This window comes from Eublepharis macularius, chromosome 1 (genome assembly GCF_028583425.1).
Source record: "Eublepharis macularius isolate TG4126 chromosome 1, MPM_Emac_v1.0, whole genome shotgun sequence".
NCBI lineage: Eukaryota > Metazoa > Chordata > Lepidosauria > Squamata > Eublepharidae > Eublepharis > Eublepharis macularius.
In genome coordinates, this window is record NC_072790.1 from 198,977,087 (window position 1) to 199,003,835 (window position 26,749).

The 26,749-nt window shown below is 41.3% G+C and overlaps 1 protein-coding gene across 1 annotated transcript in view; it reads right to left on the minus strand.

Annotated features, from left to right (window-relative positions):
- Positions 1-26,749, minus strand: part of LRPPRC (leucine rich pentatricopeptide repeat containing) — a 144,355-nt gene that overhangs the window by 34,959 nt on the left and 82,647 nt on the right. The window contains exons 24-27 of the mRNA XM_054983556.1: positions 19,373-19,497; positions 18,753-18,859; positions 7,952-8,020; positions 6,769-6,859 (exon numbers count right to left, since the gene is read on the minus strand). Of these exons, the coding sequence (XP_054839531.1) occupies positions 6,769-6,859; positions 7,952-8,020; positions 18,753-18,859; positions 19,373-19,497 (392 nt within the window). The remainder of the gene's footprint in view (positions 1-6,768; positions 6,860-7,951; positions 8,021-18,752; positions 18,860-19,372; positions 19,498-26,749) is intronic.

Sequence of the window (26,749 nt, forward strand, 5' to 3'; positions counted from 1 at the left end):
AAACTGACATGTCTGCAAAAAAATTCTCTGTCCTACCTCTGCCCAATTCAGATCTTGCAGTTACCCCAGCTCTATGAAGCTCTCAATTTTCCAGCTATGTCTTCTAGCATTTAACAGGTTGCCCACATACTGGCTAGATTATGAAAGGCTTTGGAGATACTCGTTCGAGCCTGAAAAAAGTATTTGGCTATCTTCTATAGAAAACAATTATGTATGTAGCAAAGAGGAACATCTTTTCAAATTCTTTTGTAGACAGCAAAACAAGACAGCACTTCAAAGTAAAGAGAGAAATTACACAGAGATTCTTGAATTTCTGAGACATGGTTTAGTACTACACAATGATGGGAAATGGCAACGTTCTCTAAAGAACTCCTCAAGAGATAAATACCACCTATGCAGAAGCAAATAGGTGGTTTACAAAAACCTTCAATTATCGTTCAACCAAAGTAAGCCAACTACAGAATGTTTCCTTATTCAAGTTAACACTCTAAAACTGAAAGAAAGAAACTAACTGGTAAATGGGAATACAGCTCAAGCACAATGAATAACATTTCACCTATGGCTATGGGGCTGAACAAAATGCACAGATGACACCCCAAGTGCTTATGAATAAGTATGCTGGAATAATGGCCAGACATCATGTGAAGGGAACATTTTCTAGATGTCTTTCAACAAGAGAGCCAGTTGAGCTTGGAGTGAAAAAAAGAGGGGAGGGGAATACTCAACATGCACAGCTGGCTGAAAGTACAGGCCACAACATTTAACAAGCAATTTGGCCCATATGAACCTGTACATGGACAACTAGAGGTCAGGGAATAGGGCATGATACCCAGCAATTTGGCCACTGGACAAGAATCAGAAAAAGCATGACTCACAACAGAGACTGCGCCTGCCACTCATTGTGGCTGTTGGCCCTTTCCTGTGGCAAACAATTTGAGCTCCCATCGCCCCTCAAGATTCATGGGTGCCCCACATGTAGCCTACTGTATGCTTAAACTGCAACAAAGAACTTAGCATCAGACCAAACATTTCTTCAATGGACTGGTATGTGAAAGATGATCAATCACAATTACAGCAGGAATTCCATCTTGGCCCTATCAATCATAAAACCACAGTAAATAATTCAGGAAAACTGTATAAATGCATTAAGAACTGACTAGGTCCCAGCTCACCCTCCTTTCTATAACTCATAAACCAACTGGAGAGGCCAGGCTTCCCTTTGGGCCTGCAACAGCTGTTTTCTATTCCCAGTCTGGCTGTACAACGTAGTACCAGCCAAGAAGTAGGATTCCTGGGAACGGAATGCAGTTTATTCAGCATACCTATGTATTGCCTCAGCTCCCAAGAGAAGGTATGCAGCTGCCCGGGTATCATGCTCCACTTTCTCCTCCTTCCCCACATGAAGCAAAACACGGTTGTAATTGCCTGTAACCATTGTTCATTGAAGTCTTCTGTGCGTGCACACATGTGCAGGCCTGCAGTTCAGTAGATTCTGTGGCTTCAAGACTGTAAAGGAGGTGCTGTCCCCCTCCTAGAGCGCCTGTGCAACTGTTTCTAACCCAAATGGCCCACACTCTGGGAGAGGTGGCGTACTGATGTTCAGTTTCCCTGAGCTGCTGGACTCTCCCAGGTAAGAAGTGAAGAGCACACAGCGGGGCATAAGGGAGAGTATGTGTGCCTGCACAGAAGACTTCAATGAACAGCAGTTACAGCTAAGCACACCTCTGTTTTCATTGTCTTTTCTGCAGTCCCACATGGGAGTTTAACAAGCCAGGTTTATGTAAGCGGAGTTTGAAGAACCCTTTGAGTCACAGCTGCATCTTTTCTGCTATTGACATTCAGGGCATAGTATTTGATAAAGGTGTTGGTGGACAAACACGTTGGAGTTTTGCAGATATCTTGTATGGGAACAACTTTGATGAAGACTGCTGAAGACGCTTGAGACCTGGTGGAATGAGCTTGTATTTCCAACAAACAAGGTTAAGTTGGCCTGTTCATAGTATAGATAGCCTGGGCTAGGTAGCAGCGGTTTCTGATGATGTTCTAGCTCCCTTTTTTGGACATGCGTAACAATCAATCAATCAACTGCATTCCTGATCTGAAGGAAGCAGTATCATCTATATAAAAGAGCATTTCTCTACGGACATTTAGCATATGGAGGGTCCTCTCCACTTCTGAACACTAGGAGTACTATCTCCTGGGAAGTATGGAATTTGGACACTACTTTGGAAAGGAGTTTGAGTCTTGATCTAAGCATCACCTTTTTGCTCACACCTTATCATAAAGGTGATATTAAGGTGATATGGCTCTGCAAGGCTTTTCTGGATTGCTCTGTAACCAATCAATCATTCAGTTATGGGTATATACAACACCCTTGAGTAACTACCACCACTATATACTTGGTAAACATCCTTGGCACTGTAGCTAAACCAAACAGCAGTATGTGGTTTTGGTAAATTTGGTAAATCTGGTCCCTGAACTGGAACCTCAAAAACTTTCTGTGAGACTGATGGATGGAAACATGAAAGTAAGCATTCTTTAAATCAAGGACCGCAAACCAGGATCCAGGGGGTTGTAACCGCAGAACTATGGGGAGTGTGACCATTCTGAATTTATGTACTTATTAAGACCTCTAAGGTTTAGGATGGGTCTGAACCCTCCATCCTTCTTATCAACTAAAAAGAGAATAGAATCCAAGTCTAGAGTCTGACTTTGGGACCTGCTGCCCCTTTACTGTAGCTGCTGTAGCACAGTGGTTTGGCTGCAAATCAGCACTCTACTGGTTCGAATCCCACTACTGCCATGAGCTTAGAAGATTGCTTTAGGTAAGCCACCCCTCTCAGTCCTGGCTCCCTAGCTGTATTGTGGGGATAATAACACTAACTTGTTCACTGCTCTGAGTGAGGCACTAATCTGTCTAGAAGAGTGGTATATAAGCGCAGTTGTTGTTGTTGTTGTTGTTGTTGTTACTGATGCCTCCTAAAAGCTCGCTTGCTAGTTTGAGTGATATGATATGTATACATTTATGAGGGAGATTCAGACACGAAGAATGGTCAAACTCAATTTTATAACCATACTGCACTATTTCCAACACTCATGGGTTTGTGATGATTGACCTCCAACCTGATAAAAAGTGGAAGACACTGTTGCTGAATACCACTGGGCTTTTGTTTCCTAGTCAGAACAGTTGCTTCTGATATTGAGGTGGGTCTTTGGGGGCTGAGACTTGGCTACACTCTGTCTCAACTTATGCAAGATTTTTCTCCTCTGGTTCTGTGCTTGGGTCACTGGTAAGGAACGATGGTGAAGACACTGCTAGTACTGATAGTATGGTTGGTACCTAAACTGAAGCCCTCTCTATTGTTGCTGTTTACCAAACTTTCTGGAACCTGACTGTTTCAAGAGAGGTAACATATCTTCCATAACAATATTTGGTAGGTTACCATTATAGTGGCATAATTTGCTATCCTGATGTTGAGCGTGGAGGAAGAAAAGATTTTCCTCCCAAACACATCATGCTTTTTTCCTTCCTTGTTAGCTGGTATGGACTGGGTTCTTTGCCTGTGTCTAGACTGCATTTTCTCAGTGACTAGAGGGGGTGGGTGGGTGGATGAGAGAACAAGAATGCACAATTATCCCTCCATCTTTTAGAGCCCCTTTACCTTCTTTGACATGGCAAGAATGGAGGCTGGTTTCTCACAAAGACTGGACATCAGCTCCACAAACCCCTCAATTATCGAGGAAGTGATGTTAGCTGGGTCCCAGAACACAGATGTTGAAGGATTTTACCTTTCAGTTTTGGTTCGGTAGAAGATATATCTACATCAAGAGATTTAGCCATCCTAAACATCTGCTCCTTGTATAAGTGGAAATCATCTTTTGGGGAAACCGGTTCATCAGGGGAAGGGTTGAAAGGGATACTTGGACTCTGATCCAGGACATACGGTTCTATCTCCAACTTCAACAGATGAAAAGTCATACAGGATTGTGGAATATGATGAAAAATTTGACAGTGTGTCCTCAGTTGTGGTGGATCTGAGACAGATTCGATCAACTCCGATATGAGGCTCCTCCCTCACTGGCACCCCCACCTGACAGTCTACCATCCTACCAGCTCCCCAGGTAGGTGTCTTCCAGCCTCAGATGGGCAGGGAAGGGAGTTGCACTACCTTGTTCCTTCTCCTGCCCTGGGAGTGCCAGCATGCTCCTGCTGCCTCTCCCTGCAATTCCTCCATAGCCTTCACAGGAACCTGACTTTAAAGGAGCCCCCTTACTCCACCTCCCTAGATCTTCTTCCTATCCTCACCCAGCCTCCCTGACTGATCTTTCTCCCAGCCTATCCGATGGGAGGGCTGGGTAGACTCTGCAGTCACCTGGCCCCACCCACTCCATCCCAGGTCAGGGCAGGGCATTTGTTCTGTTCTTTGCCCGGCTCACCCCTGCTGCTTCTGGAGCCTCTTCAGTGGTAGCTTAGGGCCTGTGCTTGCCTGGCACATGCTGCCAGCAACCTCTTGAGGGCTTAGCTGAGGTTGAGCTGCTTGGTCAACTGCAGGAGAAGAGTGACTCAGCCGAGTGGCTGCAGGCTGTTCTCCAGGGTTGTGCCTGGGCATTGGCTGATGTTGTCCTAATGGTGAAGGTGCCCTGAGGATATGTAGAGGCACCAGCAGCTGAGGTACTTATATAGGCAGTGCTACAGGGCCTGAGGATGGTGCCTGCTGCTGCAGGGCAGGTGGGGGAGTGGACAGGAGGACGGTGTCACTGGACATCTGGCCTGCAGTCTTCCCACCAATTAGTCCCGCTTGGTGGAGGTATGCTGTGGGAATATCAGGTAGGGCATTTATGTGCACACAGCAGTCATAGTGTTGGACCTGCCTAGGAGCATGACTCAGCATAACTGAGCGAGTATGTATCAGTTTGCCTGCCTTCTCCAAGGAGTAGACTTATGGAGTATGGGAAATCTCCATGACTTCCAAGTCACCCACATCCAGGTCGAATGCCATGCTCTGACAATGGGAACCAGCTTTTTGTTTGGAGGCATGCTTCAACTTTATTTTCACCCGTTTCTTGCATGCTTCCAAAGACCCATAAATGGACTTGCTCTCCTCTGGCAACCTAGATCTTTTGAGGTTCAGAGCCCAGCAGGAGTCAGTTGGCATCGTGTTGACAGCAGGACCATTGATACTGACTCTGAGGGGGTCTCTAGATCTGGAGCATTCTTGAATCCAAGTATGAACCATCAGATTTGATGGGCCCAGGGCACTCAGGTTCAATGTGCTCAGTTGCATTGGATCCAGCTGGTCTGCAAGCTCTGGGCTACTGGTACTGGAAAGTGCCCTTTCACAAAGAACTGCCTTGAGCCTGGTAGCTCTCTTGGTCTTGGCATGGGCTTTAAGGTGTGAAAATTGGCAGTGCTTGCAGGCACCTACACTATGTCTTTCTCCTAGACAGATGAGACAAAGAGAACGATCATCTGTCTTAGTCTTCTTCACGCTGCACTGTGTGCACTTTTTAAACAAGGCTTTATCAGTCATGATCTCACAAACTTTTCTCTTTCCTTCTTCTTCACTCTCAGGCAAAACAACAAGGACACCAATGGCTCAACAAAGAAAAAAGAAGAGGAACTCACTACAACCTTTCCTCTCCAACCAGCGATGAAAGCAAAACTGAGAGTGGGGGCACCCCCTCTCCCATACTGCAAGCTGTCTGGGCAGGAAACAACAGCACAGGCGCTCTGAGAGGGGAGGGTGCCCCCTTTTACAGCCTTAAAGCTACAGAACCTACAAAACAGCAAGCCTGCACATGCAAGTCCCATGAGGGACTGCACAGAAGACTCATAGTGAACAATAAGTGCCAGAATAAAAGGAATCGTAGAAATGTTTGTACAAGATTCACACTTCAGCCTGAATACATATTAATTATCTGACACCCATTATGTCCCCCCAACCTAAAACAAGTCTGGTTAATGACACAAGTTTCTTCAACACACGTCAAATATGCAGTGCCACACTGCTACCTCCATCTCTTCTTCTGAATCCAATGTACTTCTGCAACCAAAGATGTGACTACAGCCCCAGCTAAGCCAGGAGTTGAACTTATGTTCCTTGGAGACCTATCCAGTCTATGCTAATTCTCTCTGTCATTCAAAGTAGAATTACACAGCTGTTATACTTGCATCCCTTCCCACCCAAAACACATCCCTAAAATGAGAGAAATAGGTATTTTTGGAATGAGGATTAGAACAATTTACCATACAGTTTTGAAAGTCTGCCATTGTAGTCCTGAAAACATGCTGAAAGAGACTGCAGAGGCCCAAGTTTTGCCAGTCTTCTCAACAGATGTTCTATGCATTTTGATTACCATTAACATAGTATGGATAATCCTAGATGGTTCCATATACTAACTGTATGAATCATTTACAACCTGCTTCTAAGAATATCCTTTTCAGGCACCTATCATATGATACAAATGTTCAAAGGAGTACCTATATCAGACTAATGCAGGAATTGGTATCTTGCACTGACAGTTTTATTTAAGCATCAAATTTCACAGAACACCATCTGCTGCATCCAATGTACCAACCCACATGATAAGACTAAGATCTATATGGCAAGAGTGAGCATTGTGAGTTGCACACATTTTTGTCTCCGTTATTATTGGAAGACTCAAACCACTTTATTGATAAGCTGGTAAGCTAATCTTATCAAACACTTTGAGAGTTCCTCCACTGGTAAAAAACAGAATAAAACAAAAAACTGGCCATTGACTTACTGCATAATCTTAACAGATAGTAATACATCTCATCTCTGTCACATTCAAACAGCTTTTCAGTCAATTCCACCAAGTTTTCCATGGCTTCAACCTTTAACAAGAAAAGGAAAATATAGTTATAAACCATTTAAAAGCAATATCAAAATTATTTTGTTAAACATACTGTGTACAGGGGTCATTTCGTAGAAAAAGAGCTGGAGGAACTCATTAGCATATGCAACGCCCCTTGCCAGCACTGGAAGTGTGTCATTAGCATAACTGATTTGCGTATGTCACACCCCTTGACATCACCTATCCTGGCTGTTTTGGACTCAATCCTGGCCATTCAGGGCCAAAATTGGGCCCAAAATGGCAAAAGGGGCTGAAAATGGCCAAAGAGGGGCCCAAAATGGGCCGCTGCTGAGTGGGAGAGCGATCCACCCCCCATCAGAGGCCCGATGCAGGCTGTTTCGGCCCCAATCCAGGCTAAAATGGGCCCAAAATGGCTGAGAGTCAGGTGAGCAGGGCCACCTGACATGCGACCTCTTTGGGGAACTGCGTTCCTGCACGTTCCCCCTTGAAATGAGCCCTGACTGTGTATATATTTTGGGGCAATCATGCAAATTCCCCACAGAGTTATGGGCCACAGGACATGGGGAAGGAAGGGGTCAGGAACAACTGCAAATCATGGCTAGTAAGCCTTCTCAGTAGATAGCAGACAAAAAGGCAGCAGCTGCTGCCTCTCTCCTCTGATGAACAAGGGAATATAATAAATTCTGCCCTATCTGACTAGCCAGTATTTGTAGTTAAGCCCGACTCCTTACTTTCCCTTGCCCTGTGGCACATGCAGAGAATTTAGGAAAGGACGAGTGTTGACCCTCATGCTGAGTTTTCTTTCCCATGCTTCCCATGGAGGAAACAGAGGACAAATGCTCTCTTTTCTGCTGAGCTTGTGCTATAGGTCCTGGGACATTCATCAGAGAAGGACAGGATGCTTGCTGTTGGGAGAAAAGGCAAGTGAACTCATGGCATTCCTTATAACATAATCTATGGTATTTGGAAAATAATCTAAAAGTTAGGAAAATAGCAGCAACTGACCCTCAGCCCTATGTAGTTTCAGACTGCTGCCAACTGGGGATATGTTTTGTACAGCAAAATCAAAGAATCTTTCCTTAAATTCAGAAGAAATTTGTAGCATACATACGTAATTATTTGCAATACACTTCTCTGCAAACCACCGTAACCGGCCTGGACGAGCTCTCAAGCCAGGAGTCTGCGAAGAAATTTTTTTAAAGACACTTGGTTACTTATGGCAATTGTTTTAAAATGCAAGGGAACATTATTTCTTGACACTGAAACTGCAAATTACATCATCATTCAATTATTTCTAGGATTCCAGGAGCCATCATGGATTTGTCCTTTTTGCAATTAGTGCCTTCATTTCTCATGAGGGTTACACTGTTCGTTTTTCTCATGCAGCCATCAGAGACCAACCATGCTCTTCAAGAACTGGTCCGTGGGCCTATACAATCCTTTTTTCCCAGCAGACAATATTGTTCCTCTGCCTAAAACAGCATGTTGTCCATCTAAAATACTCTTACTGACCTGACAAAAAATGAAAGATTTGTTCCACTGGCTTTGTAAAGATATGTACAACCCAGCTAAAAAAACTTGTTACCATGAGCTGCTCTCAAACCCCATCCTTCTCTTTGCATTTTATACCTACCACCTTTAGCCTACACATGTGGAAGTTACGTTGATTTTACAGGAAAGCTTCCAAAATGCACCAGAGGCACCAAGAAATGCAATTTCTGTAGCCAAACAATCATATCCCTTGGACAACCATACCTGGTGTGCCTTCTAAGCAGATATCCATGTTCACTGATTCTATTTGAGTAGTAAAAGACTGGGTAATACACGATTCTGGTTGCATGACTAGGTCTAGATATAAGGGTACCAAATACTTTTTCAGAGCAAGCTGAAAACTGCATGCTAATAATGTTGGCATTTGTCGCCTGTTAAAATGTCTGTCCACATAGCAGCTTACAGCAAAAAAAAAAATTGTGTCCCATTCTCCAAGTATCCTAGGCTTTATTACTGCTGATTGTGAGGTACCAAACAGTGATTGGATAGGATCCTTTTCTAAGCAGAGCTGGAATTTCTAAAGGGAAGAGTGTGATGCAAGGGTAATGAATAAAGTAAATTCTAATTTAGAAAATATTTACAGATAGGAAAATATTCACATTGCAATTCATCCACGTTCACGGCACATGATAATACTGCAGGAGTCAAAGAGCAATAGTCAAAAAAACAAAAGCAAAACATTTTAAGGCATGCTATCTATTGGCCTAGATCCAGTCTACAACTGAATGCCTGCTTAAGTTTTCTGCTTTCCCTTCAAGCTCACTCTCCCTCCCCCACGCTACCTCTGAGAGCATGGAGAGCTTCAGGAACAGTGTGGGATATGGCACAGAGGACTGCAGCAGGAAGGAGGAAACTAGCAAAAATCACCTCTCTCCCTTGTGCAAGCACAAAAGCATGCTCAGATCTAAGAAAATGAATTTTAAATTTTTTTTACCCTTGTGTTTACATCTGCAAGTTACATAAGTTTACACAATTTAACTCCTAATGTGGTCATTAACTTATAGTTAAATATTATACATGAGAATAGTCTGATCAGTTTTTTCTCTGAAAACTTTTAGTGTAAAGGTTGGTATTACTGAGGCATACATTTTGCAATGATGGTGGAGGAAGATGAACAGAAGACAGTTGTAGTACAAGCAAGGAGGAGGAATAAAAAGGCAGGTTTTGTAAGAAGTGGTAACCAGTGGCTTCCCTTAAATGCTTAACTTCTTAGTAGTATCTTCATCAAAATTCTACCTGACCCACTCCAAGTGATCAGTGAAGTTTTGGCTGTCTCCCATTGCGTGCACACGAGTGCACTCTCTTGCACGCACGCACACACACACAAACTGATTATGTACAATAACAAATGAAGAACAGCTTGAAACCCATTATATTAGGCAATAATTTTCTCTTTTGTTTGTTTGTTGTATAAAAATAGCAAATAATGAGTTTATGGAAACAAATACAGGGAGTTAAACAAACTATTTGTAGGCAGTTCTATAATGTGACATTGGCAAGCAAATAAACTGATAAAAACTACATGTTGGTTTACTCCCACCCTCCACTACTTCAATATCTGCTAAGCAATGTTATAAGAGACAGGGGGGAAATAACTGAAAACTGAAGGGTTAATACCATACACAACATGCCCTTCGAAATTAAAGAGAAGTATGTTACTTGTATCCGTAGATAATCCTCTTTGTGATACAGCAGAACTCAAATGCAGCATTCACTTGCAACTTTCAATATCATTGCTGCTCCAAATGCCAATGATCTCAAAAGCTTTAAAAGCTAAAAACTTTATATAGCAAATCCTCCTCTGTTTAGAAATGATTGCTGCACCCAACACTATAAGGGCAGCTGAGTTATATAGTATATATTCTTGTATTTCATTTTGAAATTGAGAAGTGTTTTCACATACAGGAGGTTCTCAATCATCAAAAGAACATCTAGCTCAGATTAACTGAATCTCCAGGTTTTGCACGATTGTCCATATTTATGGGTTATCTCTAACCATCTTACTGAATTCTCAACATTGTGCCTAGTATGAAATAGAGACAGATAAATACACTATGGGGGGGGGCTGTACAATAAACAAGAAAAACACTTCAATAAAATGTGATTTAAAAACAAAAACTATAATCTTCTCCAAGTGAATATACTAACTTTGCAATTCTGTATTTATTGTGTTTAATGAACTATATGAATTACAATTTTGGTGCTCTTCAAGTAAAGAACAGTTGGCTTCTTAACTGTTCTTATGAATGTCAAAAATTTTAAAAAGTGTTTGGCTTCACTATGCAACAGCCCTTCTCTGTCATGTTAATTCCTCCAAGTCTACCTACAGTTAATTACATAATGGCCTTCTCTGTAATAGTAGAAGCCTAAGTAGATTGATGGCTGTTGGTATATGTAAATATATTTATATAAAAAATAGTATGATACCAGGTGATCATACAATTCCTATCAAAGTTCTTGCACTGAATTTTATCTTCAAAAGAAAACAACAGATCTTTGTGCTATTATAGTATGTAAAATGGCATTGCATTGACTATTTTTTGCATACAGTAAGTACACTACTATCTGTTCTTGTGTTAGTGGCTAGAGTGACAGGCTAGAACTGGGCAACCTAGGTTCTGCCATGGAAGCTTGCAGGATGACCCTAAGCCAGTCACCCACTTTCAGCTTAACCTACCTCATAGGGTTTGTTGTAAGGGACAAATGAAGGACAGGAAAATAATATGCTTTTGGAACCCACTGGAGAGAAAGACAGGGTAAAAATGAGATAAAATAAAAATTAAAAACTCATTAGAATGTAATTGTTGCTTATACCATTGGTACTGTTTCTAACAGTCAGCCAATAACAGCCTTATAATTATAATAACTGTGCTTATATCCCACTCTTCTGAAGATTAGTGCCTCACGCATAACAGTGAATAAAGTCATAAGGTTAAACCGTGAAGCACTTTATTGGTACAAAAAAGTGGTATCTTCAGGCTGTGATATTCTGGAATCATGGATCATGAAGAATAGCATAACCTGGATTGTCTACATAGATTACGCACCCCAGCATGAAGTGATCCACTCACAACATCTGCAAAACTAACTAATCAGATAACTATAGGCAGGTAACAAGATTTTTTCTGACACCTAGATGAATGAATAGCATAAGCTCAATGCAGCTATATAGGTAAGCTACCCATAAACAAAGCTGCCAGTTCAGCAACCTTGCAGTCATGAAATTGTTTGACAGTGCTAAGTCGATGGGTAAACCCATGCTCCAGAATGGATATGTATGGCTATTTTTAATTGGTTGGGAACAAACAGTTCGTGGGAATTGGTTGTAAATTAAGACTTGATTCAAACTTAATGCAACCCATGATTTGGAGTTCAGCAAATGAGCTTCAGATTTCCTTTCATTATCCCTTTCTCTCTCCCTTACCTTGCATGTTATTCACTAATTATTTACTACCTTATTTTTGGCAAACTGTAGACTGCTGTTACTTCCAAACTAGCTACTTATGCTTTACATTTGCTGTGTAAACTGAAGTAAAATTAACAGTAGTTTACAGAGGAAATGGAGCTGACTAATGTGTCGAGTGCTGCAAGAGACAGTGCAAGAGAACTAGAAGTTCCTTCACACAGCACACAACTATGGTTTGGCATAAACAGTGCAAGAAGAGTAAAGCAGATTTACTCCATTCTAAGCCCATTAATTTCAATCAGCTTAGACTGGAGTAACTCTTCTTAGGATTGCACTAAAAGTCTGACCAACTTTAGACCAACCATGAAAGGATTTCATTTATTTGTTCAGATTTTTAAGGTCATGTTTAGCATTTTCTCATCAACAGTCTGCCTCACTTGAACATGAATTTTACAAATCAAGACAAACACAAAAAGTTTCAGAATAATGAACTTCCATTCCCCCTAAAGACTGTCTGTACCTTACTACACAACTACATTAGAAACAAGGGATACAACACAAATTTGGACCATCAGGATTTGAGTCCAGTGGCACCTTAGAGACCAACAAGATTTCCAGACACAAAGGGAGCTCTGGCTCTCAAAAGCTTATAGTCTGAAAACCTTGTTGGTGTCTAAGGTGCCACTGGACTCAAATTCTGCTGTTCTACTGAAGACCAACACAGCTACCAATGTAATTAATTTGGACCATGAATATGTGAACAGAAAACTACTATGTCAGTACAAATGTATTAAAAAGATAGATGTAGAATCCAACAAAAAAGAAATATTTCTAATTTTTCTAAAAACATTTGAACCATCTTATACGATAGCACCTATTTCCAACCTCTCAAGTATCAGATCATGCACTTAAATTGAGCTAAAAGCTACTTCAACACAATTGAAAAGCCCAAGGCAGTAGATTTAACAATGATATACACCAGGGGTCCCCAACCCCCGGGCTGCGGACTATGATTGTGCAGGTTTGCTGATCAGTAGGTTCTACAGCTAAAATTCCTCGGGGCGGGGGGGGGTCTGCCCCTTCGCAGAGCAGATGTGTGGCTTGTTTCCCACTAAAATTCCACTCTCTGAGAGGAGTGATGCCCATGACTCTCAGTTGCTCCTTAGTCATTAGTCCTTCCAGGTAAATAGTGAAGAGTACATAGTGGGGAATGGAGGGAGGGTATGTGTGCCTGCACAGAAGACCTCAATGAACAACAGTTACAGTTAAGTGTAACCCTATTTTCATTTTGAGTCTTCTGTGCAGTCCCACATGGGAGATTAATAAGCCACTTACTTGTGGAGGAAGGGTGCGCTTTTCATGGGAACAGCGTTTGCAGGACTGCTTGACCCACAGCTGCTTCAGTCCTGTTATGCACATCAAGAGCGTAGCGCCTGTTGAAGTTACTGGCTGAACATGTTGTGGCTCTACAGATTTCTTGTAGAGGAACACGCTTGATCGGGGCTGCTGAAGATTCCTGTGACCTGGTGGAGTGGGCATGGACCTCCAGTGGAGAATTAAGTTAGTTTACTCCCAACACATTCGAATAGCCTGAACAACCTATCTAGCAATAGTTTGAGAAGTGGCCTTTTTACTCTTATTTGGGCACGTATGACAAACAAAAAGCTGGACATCAGATCTAAACATTGCTGTATGGTTTAAGTAAAAGAGTATAGCCGTCCTCATGTCCAGAGTATGAAGTGCCCTCTTGGAGAAGGAAAAAATACAGGTAGTATTAAACTCATGAGTTGTGAAATTTGGAAACTACCTTTGGTAAGAATTCTAAGCTAGGTCTTAGTACCACTTTTTTTGCATGAATATTTAGGAAAGCAGAATCCATGCGTAATGCTGCTAATTCACTTACTCTCCTGGCAGAGGTGATGGCTACCAGGAATGCTACTTTAATTGAGAAGAGTTTTAAGGAACAGGTGGCCAGGGGCTCAGATGGTTTAGTAATCAATTTCAGTAATACCAGCTGCAATGACCACTGAGGCACTATTCGCGTTGCTAGAGAAGCCTTCAGTAAAAGTTAAAGGGCTCCTGGTCTGGTGGTCTTGCAGTTTGTGGCTCAGTTGTCTGGTGAGCTAGTACCTTGAGAGTTGCTAGAGGAAACATATTCTGAAGAACTTTCAGAAATAGTTTAAATGTGTAATGTGAAAAAACCTGTCTTTTTGTCAACCAGGGAGTGAAATGCTGAAATTGCGGGCAGATATACCTTGATGGAAGATGCAGAGGGTCCCGCATGTTTAAGACTCAAAAGATATATGGGCACGTATACAGATCAAGGTCTCTTCCTTTAGACCAACCTGCAAATCTATACCACATGGGTATAAGATCTCCTAGTATTAGGCTTTCTAACATTCAATATAACTTCTGCTACCTCTTGAGGACAGAGTTCAGTCCCTGCCTCCAGTTGCCAAGGGAATTGATTGCAGTTGCCAGATTGTCTGGCTTGACGAAGGGCTGAGGAAGGCAATGAATGAGGCTTGCAACAACCACTTGTTCGTGTAGAATGGGGCCTCATGAACGGCTTGTTCGCGAACAGACGAATGGGCTGTTCGTGGGTTTTTTTCATTCGTAATGCTGTTCATGCCCGTGTCTAGTACGACTCCTGTACCGCTGCTGTTGCTGGTTGCAGAACAGTAGAGAACTCGATTGCTGAGAGGGTAGTAACACTCTGTAGGATCTCATGGTTTGCTGATCCTTTCACTTTTAGGATAAATATTCATCAGTTTTTGTGGACAATAATGTCTCCCCTTCAAATGGTAGATCTCCAACTTTGCCTCTTATCTCAATAAATAGAGCAGTGAATTGGAGCCAAGCATGCCTCTGAAGAACTACTGCCAAATCTAGGGTTCTGGAGGAAGAATTGGCTATGTGCCACTCTGCATTTATGTGGAAAGCCTGATTGCCTCTCCTTGAATCACTTTGACTTTCTGGTCTTCTGGCATATGCTTGTTGTACGCAGCCATCTTATTCCAGAGGAAGATCTGATAAGCTCCCACAATAGCAGCATAATTAGCAATCTTGATGTTAGGGAGTACAGACATATATACCTTCTGTCCCAGGCTATCTAGATTTCCCTCTCTGTTGGCAGGCATAGAGTGGTAACCTTGCCTGTGTCTAGACTGCATCTCCTCTGTGACTAGCGATGATGGAGGAAGACATTAGGCCTTCTTAGGTGTAGGGGGAATAGAAGCTGGTTTCTGACATAGTGAAGACCTCAAATCCAGAAACCCCTTAATCAGTGGGAACGCGATATTGGCTGGGTTCCAATAATAAAGATGTTGCAGTATTTTGTCCTTGGGTCTTGGTTCAGAAGAAACCATGTCTATGTCTAGGGATATAGCTATTTGGAGGATTTGCTTGACATAGAGCCAAAAATCATCTGTGGAAGAAACAGGATCCCTGTCTCCCATAGTCTCATCCAATTCCAATGGTAAACTTGGACTCCACTCTCTTAACTCAGGCTCCGGATCTAAATCGGGCAGATCAAATGCCATGGACAACTTCGGAATGGAGTACCATTGACAGTGCACTCTAGGGTGTGTAAGATCGGATGCAGATCCTACCCATTCTGTGCTATAGGGCTCACCTCAATCAACTCCCAAAGGCGGAGGTGCCCCTTGATATTATGCTTACAGTAGCTTTTGTTTGAGATTTGTTTGCATTCTATGAGGGCCGTGTTAGAGGATTCTCAAGGCAATTCCAGTTCCTCTTCTGAGGACTAAGTTGAGCAAGAGCCTATGTGAGGAGAAGAGGTATGTGGGGTGTCCACTACCTTCAGATTCCCCGTCTCCAGCTCTATGACCTGCATCCTGTGAAAACTCCTCGGATGTGCTTTGATTTAGATTTGATTTTCTTTCTGGACTTAGTCCTTCAGATGTTTCAGACATATACTCTGTAGGGCTCTGATTTGAAAGCGTGTCTGTAAAGGTGTGTGTGATAGATGAGGTTCATACTGTCTGATCTGAAAATTGTCTAGATTCAGAGCATTGTTGGATCTGAGGAGCTTTCGAAGCCGTTGGGCTTGGAGTGCTCAAGACTCAGTTGTGTTGTCAGATCTGTGATGTTATTGGTCCAAAGGGTGCCCAAAGCCAATAGGTGGATCCAAGATAGAGTTGAGTCCAAAGAGCTCGGCACACTCAAAGTCGAACAATTCTTCTGAATCTGAGATGGTGCAGTCAGATCCAAGGGACTTGTAGTCTCCGAGAGTGCAATAGCTGGTGTCAGATCCAGTTGGTCGGCAAGCTCTGCCAAGACAGAGGACGTAGCTGATTTATTAGATGTGCTGCCATAGCTGACAATACCCGTTCCCGCAAGGTAGCCTTGAGCTTTCTGCTCTGGCCTTAGGGGTGAAGCTCTGGCAATGAGCAAATATTATGCTCCTTTCCTAAACCAGACAAGGCAAAGAGTGTGCCCATCAGTCTTAGTCGTTTTTGTATTGTACTGAGTGCATTTTTGGAATAAGGCTTTTTCAGCCATGCTGACCATTTCTCTCTTTCTCTCCTTGTTATCTAGGTGAAGAATTAAGCCGACAGGAGATCGTCTAAGCAGAGTATCTTCAACCAGTGGCAAAAGAGGAACTGTGGCTTGGGGACATTGCTCCTCTCAGAGGGCTGTTTCAGTGGGAATCAAGCAGTGCGTGCACTCTAGAAAGGAACAGATGCCTCCTAGAGAAATTTTAGGTGCAGACCAACTGATTGACAGGTATGCGCATGCACAGTCCCATGTGTGCTCACATGGGAGACCAAAAATGAACAAATTTCTTTACAACCATGGATTCAATCTAAAATAAAACCATGGTTAACACTGCAAAGGGAGAGGGGAATTTACAAGCCATGGTTTGCAGGAAAGTTCTACACCTATACTTAGGTTAATGTGTCTGGACTTGAGGATGCTATACCTCTGGACTAGAGAATAGCTCCACGCTATTTACATTTTGTTTTGTAACCAATTGCTTCTGCCAATATAGCCATCATTAATGGCAGAAGCTAGTGAACCCTCTCTTCATCTCAATTAATTAAGCCTCCAAAACCGTCTGTCTCTCCTTTCTTAACAAATCACAGGCCATGTCTTTGTAATTGCTACATATTGTTCCTCTACATGGACAAGCAAGTAAAATCAAAGAGCTGAAGAGTGAATGAAACACCATAATCCACACTAAAAAGCTCAACTGAGATTCTAAACAAGTCTAGGAAACCCTAATCCAATGAACATAAAAAGGACAAGCAAGGATGCCAGATGTCCTCTTTCTTTCCTGATAAACCAATGGGGAGCAAAGTTTCTGGAATTACTTTTTAAAAACATTTATCAACTGCTGAATATCATGCTCACAAATTTTAAAGTAGAAGAAAGTTAAATGGCCTCTTACTTAGTAACAACAGATATTTAAGTAATTAATTTATTTACTAGATTGATAAGTAAATGACTGCAGAGTTTACAGGGTTTTTAACCACTTAGTCCCAGGAACTGCCTTCATATCAAGCTGCCTTATTGGTCCATCAAGATCAGTTTTGCCTACTCAGTTTGGCAGTAGCTCTCCAGGCTCTTAGAAGAGGTCTTTCACATCACCTACTATCTGGATCACTTTAACTGGAGAGCCTGGGGATTGAACCTGAAACCTTCTACATACCGAGCAGATGCTCTACCACTGAACCATAGCCTTCAGGGGCAAGACTTTATGGATTGGATCCCATGACTACTTTCCATTAATTCAGAAACCTTCCTCTGGTGCAAGGAATCTTCCACTGACACAAGGGGTTCTTCAGTCAGCAGAATGAAGACACAGGATTCAACATGACAGAGGGACATGCTTCACATCTGTAAGCCACCAATGTGAAATGTGGTTCATATACTTAATCCAATGTGACTAACAAAAGATGGGGGATGGCGGTGGCAACAGTAAATGGTCGGGAAAGCTGTAGGAAAATGGCACAAGAGGCAATTTTGCTTTTTTTGCATAACTGAGAATATACAAACCAATTTTCTTTAATACAAATGAACAGCTTGTCCAACATTTGGCTGCTAATCACAACTTCTGGACTGGATGTGATCTGCACCACTGGGTGACTTAGCATTACTATTTTCTGGTTTACAGTATTATTTTATGATTGACTAAAAAGAACTTATTTTTCTCCATTTGAACAACCAGATTCCACCTTTTCAAAATATTAACTTTTTTCTTTTCTTCCTATTAATGTAAACTGGTCAACTAACACTGGATTTGGAAGCGATGTGGGGGGGGGGGGACAACCACCACTCAAACTGTATAAGAGGAAAATAATCACAAACTGGGAAAGCTCTAAGGCTGCCCTTTTGACTTATCAATTTCAGTAAGCAAAATTTCAATCAAGCCTAGATAAAATATACTAATCCTAAATAGACCAAGTTTGTCACCTACCACTTTCTATAAGCTGCTTACCATAGTGGGAGGAAAAAATGCTAAATTAAATGCCAAACAGTAGCAGACAGCACTTGTTTGGCTGATTAACTGGTAGACAAGCATTACAAATAAATCTAAGTATGGTCTGCAGCAAATTAAATTCCCATGATTTAAAGAACAAAGAATTTATAGGGAAGAGGATTAAGCAACTTTACACCCAGGAATGCTGGTTTAATTTAATTGTTCCACAATCCAAGATTTAATATGCAAATATCATTTGGATATTTAATAGTGAATTTGACAAAGTAAGGAAACAATTACAATATACAGCCAAGCTGCTTCTTCTCCTAACTGTAATTATACACAATGAAAAAAAGCTGTCCAATTCTTCCCTTCCCCCTTTCATTACTAGGATTGGATTGCATTAGCATTAATCAGAACAAGACTAATTAAAGGTTAAAAACTTTAAGTATATTCTAATTAAAACTCTAAATAGCTGCACGATTAGAGTACTTATAGTTATAGTCTCACCTCAATGATCTTCTTGGCTTCTTTGTATTTGCCGGTACGCAAGAAGGCAAAGAAGAGATCGTACAGCAGCAGCATTTCACCTTTTTCTTGGCTCACGAAATCCGTAACTATAGGAATTTTTAAAAGCTCATTAGCTCCCCTACTTAGAGTAGACAAGAACATGCTGAAGACAAACAGCAGTATCAATAGCCATCCATGCCAAAGAATATATCATTTGTAGTCAAACATTTTTATGTTTTCTGTATCTTTTACACTAATCTGAATTTCATTTTTAGATCAGTTAAATTAGAAACATTTTTTGAACTATCAGAAATGTGAAAACAGAAGATTTGGTATTTTTCTGACCAAGATGTATGGTAAGGAAATCGTGTAGTATACTGAGTTGGTACCCTAAGACCACCAGAATATGGTTTAAATTTTCCTAATGTTTACATGATGAAGTTTGAATATGTGACAGCAAAAATATGTGCAAGTCCAAACTGCCTAAATTGCTGGCTAAGGGCTTTTCTCCAAAGGTGGAAAGACTTTGTTGAAACATTCTCTTTCCCCACTTCTGTAAAACAACATTCACACAAAGGAAAAACATTAAAAGTCTGCAATATCAGATGGGAGCAACTAACCTTTCTGCAAGAGTGCAGTGTCTCCCTTCTCTATCAACCTGCACAGGACGTCATGAAGCCTAGGGAGATTGCCATACTTCTTAAAGCAGTCAAACAAAGATTCCAGAGCTGCTGGTAAATCGTCCCTTAAAAGAAAATCCACACAATTTTATATGGGGAAAGGTTATGTATACACTGTCATTTGGAACATTACACTGTATTATATAGTTTCCAACTTCACTGCAAAATATATTTTCCAAACATTCTTTAATGACTCAGATATCTAAGTGGAGGTTTTGGTAATATACAAGCCTCTTTACATTTAAACAAATTCAGCAGCTGATTATATTATTGGTTTTATTTGTATCCTGTTCTTCCTCAAAAGAGCTCAGTGCTGTGTATAAGATTCTGCTCACCTCCATTTTATTCTTCATTCATCCAAGTTAGGCTGAGAGAGGTCAGCTCTGGCTCATGAAGTGAGCTTCACGGCTGAATGAGGATTTGAGCTCAGGTCTGCCCAATCCTAGTCTACCATTCTAACCACTATACCACAAATCATTTCAATTACTTCATAATTACACATTTAAAAAACAAGTGACTAACCAATTTATTTAAAAAGTGAAGAAGGCACTGTCAGATACAAGTGAAGAAGGCACGGTCAGATACAAGAACTCAAGTTCAGAGAGTCCAAAGGTATTCCACAGAAGTTCCCAATGACAAATGTGAACGTATATGCTGAGCAATGTGGATGCTGAGTAGGGACGTGCAGTTAGAGTTCAATATGTGATAAAATTACCGAATTTTACCTCATTCAGTAAAATTTGGTGTTGCTAAACTTAAATCTTTATTATCGGTAATACCGAATTCAAGTTTACCAAATTTATTTGGTAAAATTCAGGAAGCACAAAGAAACACCGCTTCCTGCCTTTTTTTAACAGACAGGAGGGGCGAGAAGGGAGGGGGAGTGAGTCAGATGTAGAAGGGGGAAGGAGGAGGGAGGGGGAATGTGAGTGGCGAATCCTTGCAGCAGCTCTCCTTCTCTGGCCAATGGGATTCTTAAGAAGGAGAATGCCTTTTTTAAACTGCTGCAAGGAGTTAAATTAAGAAGCTTGTCTCAGTCAGCCTCCATTTTACTCTGTCCTTGAGACTGAGAGACACTGCCTGCCTGCTTGCTGCCACTGGCTGTTAACTTTTTCTCCTGGCTGACTTTGGACTGAGACAGGATCCTGCTGCTGAGTGAATGGAGTGGATTCCTGGCTGCTGCCTGAGTTGAGAGTCACGGACTGATTTTTTTCACTAACAACCTCCAAAGTTTTATGAAGATTGGTCCCCAGGGAGCCATTTTATGCCCCCTTTAAAGAATGTGTCTCCACCACCTCCAATCTCCATTATTCCCTATAGGGAAAACCTCCAACTAGCCTATCTTAAGAACACTTTTTAAAAGTTCACAACTACTTCAAGATACCCAAAAAGTACACCCAAACACCAGTAGGTTAAGTTAACAAACCGAACCAAGCACCCAAACAAACACAAGCCAGAGCAAAATGGAGGCTGACTGAAGCAAGCCTCCTAATTTAACTCCTTGTCAAAGTTTTAAAAAGGCATTTTCCTTCTTGAGAATCCCACTGGCCAGAGAAGTAGAGCAAGGATTGGCCACTAACACTCCCCCTCCCCCTTCTGCCTCTGACTCACTCTCCCTCCCCCTCCCTTCTTCCCCCTCCTGTCTGGTAAAAAAAAAGGCAGGAAGCAGTGCTTCTTTGATGTTCCTTAGCAAAGGAACAGCAAGGAACAGTGCTACCATGCTTCCCAAATTTTACTGAATATATTCAGTAAACTTAAATTCAGTATTACCGAATTCACTTGGTAATACAGATTTAAATTTGGTAACTCGAAATTTTACCGAATCATGTAAAATTTGGTAATTTTTACCTAATACCAAACACATCCCTCATAATAACAACACTGACCTTGTTCACTGCTCTGAGTGTGACACTAATTTGTCTAGAACAATGGTATCTAAGAGCGGTTATTAATTATTATTAGGACCAGCTCTATTAGTACCCACATATGCACCAGTTTCACTCCAAAATTTTTTTTACTAACCACCCCATCTTACAGTATGGTAAGTTTATCCAAGGCTCTCTTAGCTCTCTTAGTTGAGGTTCTGCTCATGTTGGAAGAGGTGAAATATCTTCTTTGTAAATTTTCAGAACAGGCAATTCTTTTTGCTGACAAGTGTGATGGGAACCATCATACTGAGGGACTGAAGATATTTTTGGAAAGCAGTTACAGTATTCTCAATAGTGATTGTTTACATATTTTTAATGTTCTTATTAGTTGTATGCTGTGCATTCCTGCCAACATAGTGTAGCAGATAGGATTAATGACCTAACATCTGGGAGACCAAGGTTCATATCCCCATTGTGTCGTGTCTTGAAGCTCACTGACTGACCTTAGGCCAGTCACAAACACAGTCTAACCTATCACCTTGCAAGTTGTTGTGAAGAAAAAAAAAGGAGAAAGGGTGAGCAATGTAAGCAGCTCCTGAGCTTCTTGGCAGGGAAAGGGCAACACATTAATGTGACAGATATGCATGGATGTCATAAGCCATCTTGTGTTCCTCTTTGGGGGGAAGGACAGAGTAAAATATTTTAAATTTCCTTTTGTTTTCTTCCTTTAATAGTGAAGCTTTATTGGCCATAGCTTTAGGCCTAACCACACTAATTCAGAAAAAAATAACCAACACAGTTATTTTCTAAATTATAATTCTCTAAATTATAGAAATTTTTTAGTTTTAATTTTATGACAGATTATTATCAGGAAAAAAGCCAAAGATTTAGTAATATTTGGATCATTAACACAAAGAAGAGAGACTTTGAACACTACTCATTGATCTATCCTTCTCTAACCAAGGAATTATCCATGTCTCTGTCTTCACTAAAGACAGCACACTCTTCTAGCATGCAGATTTGTGCTTCTAAAATCAAACTCCAATAACTACTTTTTAACCTTCACCAACGCTTCTTTACCATTCTCCATCAATAACAACAGTGTGGGATAAAAATGCTGCACCACCAGCACAGAGTAAAACTGAGAGATCTTGTTGGTTAAAATTAGGTACATGTAAGATAAATCCTCCGGAGACAGCTTTAACAATGCCATTAATATACAGGTTAAAAAGACAGGGAGATAAAAGAGAATCTTGTTGAACACCTTGAAAGATAGGAATAGAATGTGTAGTCTGGCCTTCTATATTGCTTCTTATTTTAACTTTGGTGCCTTGAGACAGTCTCATCAGTAGCCACAACAAATGTCTACTGATCGTAGTCTCATACAATTTTTGCTACCACCTAATTCTAGAAATACTGTTGAAAGCCAAAAAATATTTTAAATAAATTTCTTGGGCTTTCTTCGTAGATATATTTGTCAGGTACCTACTTTCTCATCTTTTAGTTGCCAAATTAAAACGACTTAATTGCACAAACTTTTAATGGCATCTCATTGCTCAGATGTGCTGCTTTCATATGGTGCTCTACTCAGCAATTTTATTTAAACTGTTTTATTGTCAAGTTGTCCAAACAACTGGAAGCCACCTTGGGAATTAAACTGGTTCAAAGGAAGGATAAAAGTATTTAAAGAAATAAATACCATCCCATAAACTTGAAATTCTTGTATTCCACATTTTCATTTTTTTGCTCTGCATTCATTCTTTATGACACTGTACCACTATTTTAAAAGGCTTTAGATACTTGATACACAATATGAACTTCAAGGCAAGTGTGGAAAGGGTGATTTTACTCCAATCCATATGACACTGTAGAAATGAGCCTAGCTTGATGGATCTCTACCTTATCCCCTTTGCAAAGCCCTGTTTACTGTGCATCTTCTGGCACCCCACAGAGTCATTTGAATTATTGTCATTTGGGGTGAAGACTAAATTACAGGTTAATTTCAAAACTGCAAGTGGATGTTGCAGGCTAGATTACTGTCATACAAAAGAAATACTATGGTAGCTACCACAGATGAGTATAAAGCTTTCTATAATCAGTGTTTTCTTCTGCTCGGGATGCAAGTTCAGTTTACACCCAAAGAAGCAGCTTGAAAAGAATTCCCAATAATTCTACCTAGGGTGCAATCAAATTTACACATCCAAGGTCTCTCTGTTGATGTTCAGCTTTGTACAGTGACTCTCTTAAAAGCAAAACAGTATTGTTTCAGACACATTCCCACAGTACTAAATTGACTGTTTAGGTCAAAGCTATCAATAAATGAGTGAATAATTGGGATGCCAGTCAAACAGACATGTTAATAGTATTCAGACTCCAAATACATTTTTCTGAAAGGATTTAGACTGTGGGCACAAAATAAAAGAGTCCAAGGAAGGCAAAGAGGTTAAAAACAACATTCAAACTGCCATGGTAGAGTGAAACAAAGGAGAAAAATGCAACAGCCTAGAGCCCAAGTTTTAACTTTGCACATACTAACACTATTCTGTCTCCCTTTCAGCAGCTCATCCCCTGCCCCCACTCCAAAATGCCACTCCTCAGGATCAGTTGACTTTCTGAAGTGGGACATAATGTAACTTTGGCAGCAGCGGGGGGCTGGCAATCTTTACACATACAGTCAGTGATTTCTAATTGTGCCTGGGGCACTCTGGATCTCAGCCAAGATTTTTAGCCAACTACTGTAGAAATTAAATGTAGTATTTTTATCAGAACACAAAAATTCCAGATAAAGCACTCAATTGGGATATATTGTGCACCACCTCCTTTTGCCACTTTAAAAAGAAAGTCTTTTCAAAGACTTTCTTCCAGGCTTGCAACTTCCTTTCCTCTTACTTGGCTTTCTCCCAAGTTATATAAATTAGCTTTCTTCAGATTTTCCATATGGCTAGTTTTATTTTTACCTTCCATTCTGCTAAGCTGAACTAGAACTCACGAAAACACAAGTTAATAAAGAAAAGCTAAGTTCAAGTGACAGCTAATCACATAAACTAGAACTAAACAGTTGTGTTTGTCAGAGAAAAGAGCTAACGCTTTACCAAGTTACTTAAAATCAATACACGCATGAAAACAATACAATATATACTTTTAAAAAATGCTACAATATATACTTTTTAAAAATGCAACTGCGTGGAAGTCATCCATATGATAAGCTTTTCATGTGGTTCCAGAACATGTGTGCTTGGTTTTTCTTTTCTTTTCATGCTCTGTGATCACATAGCAAAAGTTGCTGGAACTCGGGAAACTCTTCACATTGATATCTGCCACACTGAACAGCCTTCATACAACTGTAGTTTCAAATGGCCACAATGCAGTCCACTGCATAGATTATTAAAACATTTGCAGCATACATTTATACACTTAGGTATACATTAGTGAACAGTATTCAGGTCAAGAAGTCAAGCCTCTAAGCCACACTGAACAGAAGTTTTCTGACATACCCCCTACTGAAATGCAGGAACTATACAAGATTCCATGTATTTAAGTAAAGTATTTAAGCCACAAAACTTTATGATTGTCTGTGCTCAGAATTAGACATGGGTACGATCCAAAAATAAATCCCGATTAAGCCGATCGTGGGTCTGGGCTGCCGCCGAACACAGGTTCCCGGTTCTAACCAATCAAGTCTCGTTTCCGGTCCGAAATTGGGAATCAGGGAGGCGAACGCCCAGGGCAACCATAGTCAGGCAGTTGCGCGCGCTCGCGCACTCGCTCCTGAGTCGCCCCTGCCCACGCAGCAAGCCGGCTGTCCTAGTGCGCTGTGGAGCTGGCAGCAGCGCGAGTGGCTCGGAGGCTGCCTGCGCCGTTCACCTGCCCTGCAAGACAAGGGGCAGCCGGCTTGTCTGCACGCCCCTTGTCCTGGGGAAAGGCGAACGGTGCAGGCGGCCTCCCAGCCTCCCGCGCTGCCTTTTGCCTTTCCCCAGGACAAGGGGCAGCTGGCTTGCCCACGTGCCCCTTGTCCTGGAGAAAGACAAACGGCACAGGTGGCCTCCCAGCCTCCCGCGCTGCCTTTTGCCTTTTCTTTGTGCCCACCCCCTTCCCCCTCTCCTGTGTTGCTGCTCCGTGTTTGGAAGGAAGCCTGCTAATCAAGGAAAGCTGGGCTTCCATTCGTGTTTCGAGGGCGACAGAAGGAGGGCAAACACAGCTCATTTCCCTGACTCCGTTGCCCCGGGAATTAATTACTAGTGCCAGAGTGTCTGCAATTCTGAACAGAAACTGACCCATCTGATCAAGTCCCGAACTAGCAAACTCCCGACAGCTGGATTGGTTCCCATGGACAGAACCGATTAGCTGAGTCATGATGGTGAAAACGCCAAAATCGGGAGGTTTTTGAAATCGTAATTCAGATCGTGCCCCTCTCTACTCAGAATGCAACCTCTTAAAGGCAGCTATACTAACCTTTAAAGTATAGAGCTGTCAGATCTTTTAAAAAGTTAATTTTTAATGTCTAAAAGGTAAAAAATATCAGAGTACATTTATCTGACAGGCAACAAAAATGAGAACTTTGTGGCAGTACATTCCAAACAACTAAGCTGATTAGCCCAGTGTATTACTTAATATAATTAAACTGCTACTTCAGTCTGCAATAAGCTTGCAGTTTAAAATGGCAAATCAAAACACTGGGTGAACTCATGTGCTTTACTCTATGCAACAGAGTGGTTTCTATTTCAGAGGGAAATTTCATCACAACCAACTTTTCTTCTGTCTTACTCCTTAAAGGACTATCTCCACAAGTTTTCAGCGTGATTAATATAATAACGTAAATATTTTGCTCTTCACAGATATCCTGTATACTGTACATGTCACCTGATGCCTCAGGCAAAATTAGTCTCAACCTTAGAATAATGTCAGCACAATCCCAACTCAGCCATGCTATTTTGAACTCCTGCAGGTGCCAGGCTACACACAGGTGAAGTCAACAGCAGCCCATACAAGGGCTTTCTCTGTGGTGGCCCCTAATCTGTGGAATGACCAGCCTGAGGAAGTCAGAAGAGCCCCCATTCTCCTGGCTTTCCGTAAAGGATGCAAAACTGAACTATTCAAAAAGGCTTTTTACTCAAATGGGAGGGCTGTATTGTAGGGATGGGGTCTCAGATGCTTCACTAATGAGTTGGGGATCATAGACTTCATCACTATTTTTGCCTTATATATTATCTGCTGCTTTAAATATGTCCTCCTATGTACAACCAGCACTCCATGTTGTCTAATGTTAGTCCTAGAATTGATTATGTTTTGCTCCAGTATTTTTTTCTACTCTGCCTTGGATCCTTGCTAATGCTATGTCTTTTAAACTTGCATCTGTTTACCTTATGGTATTGTATTGAAATGTACTTGATATTGATTGTATTAACCTCATACTGTGTAATCTGCCTTGAGTCTCAGTGAGAAAGGCGGA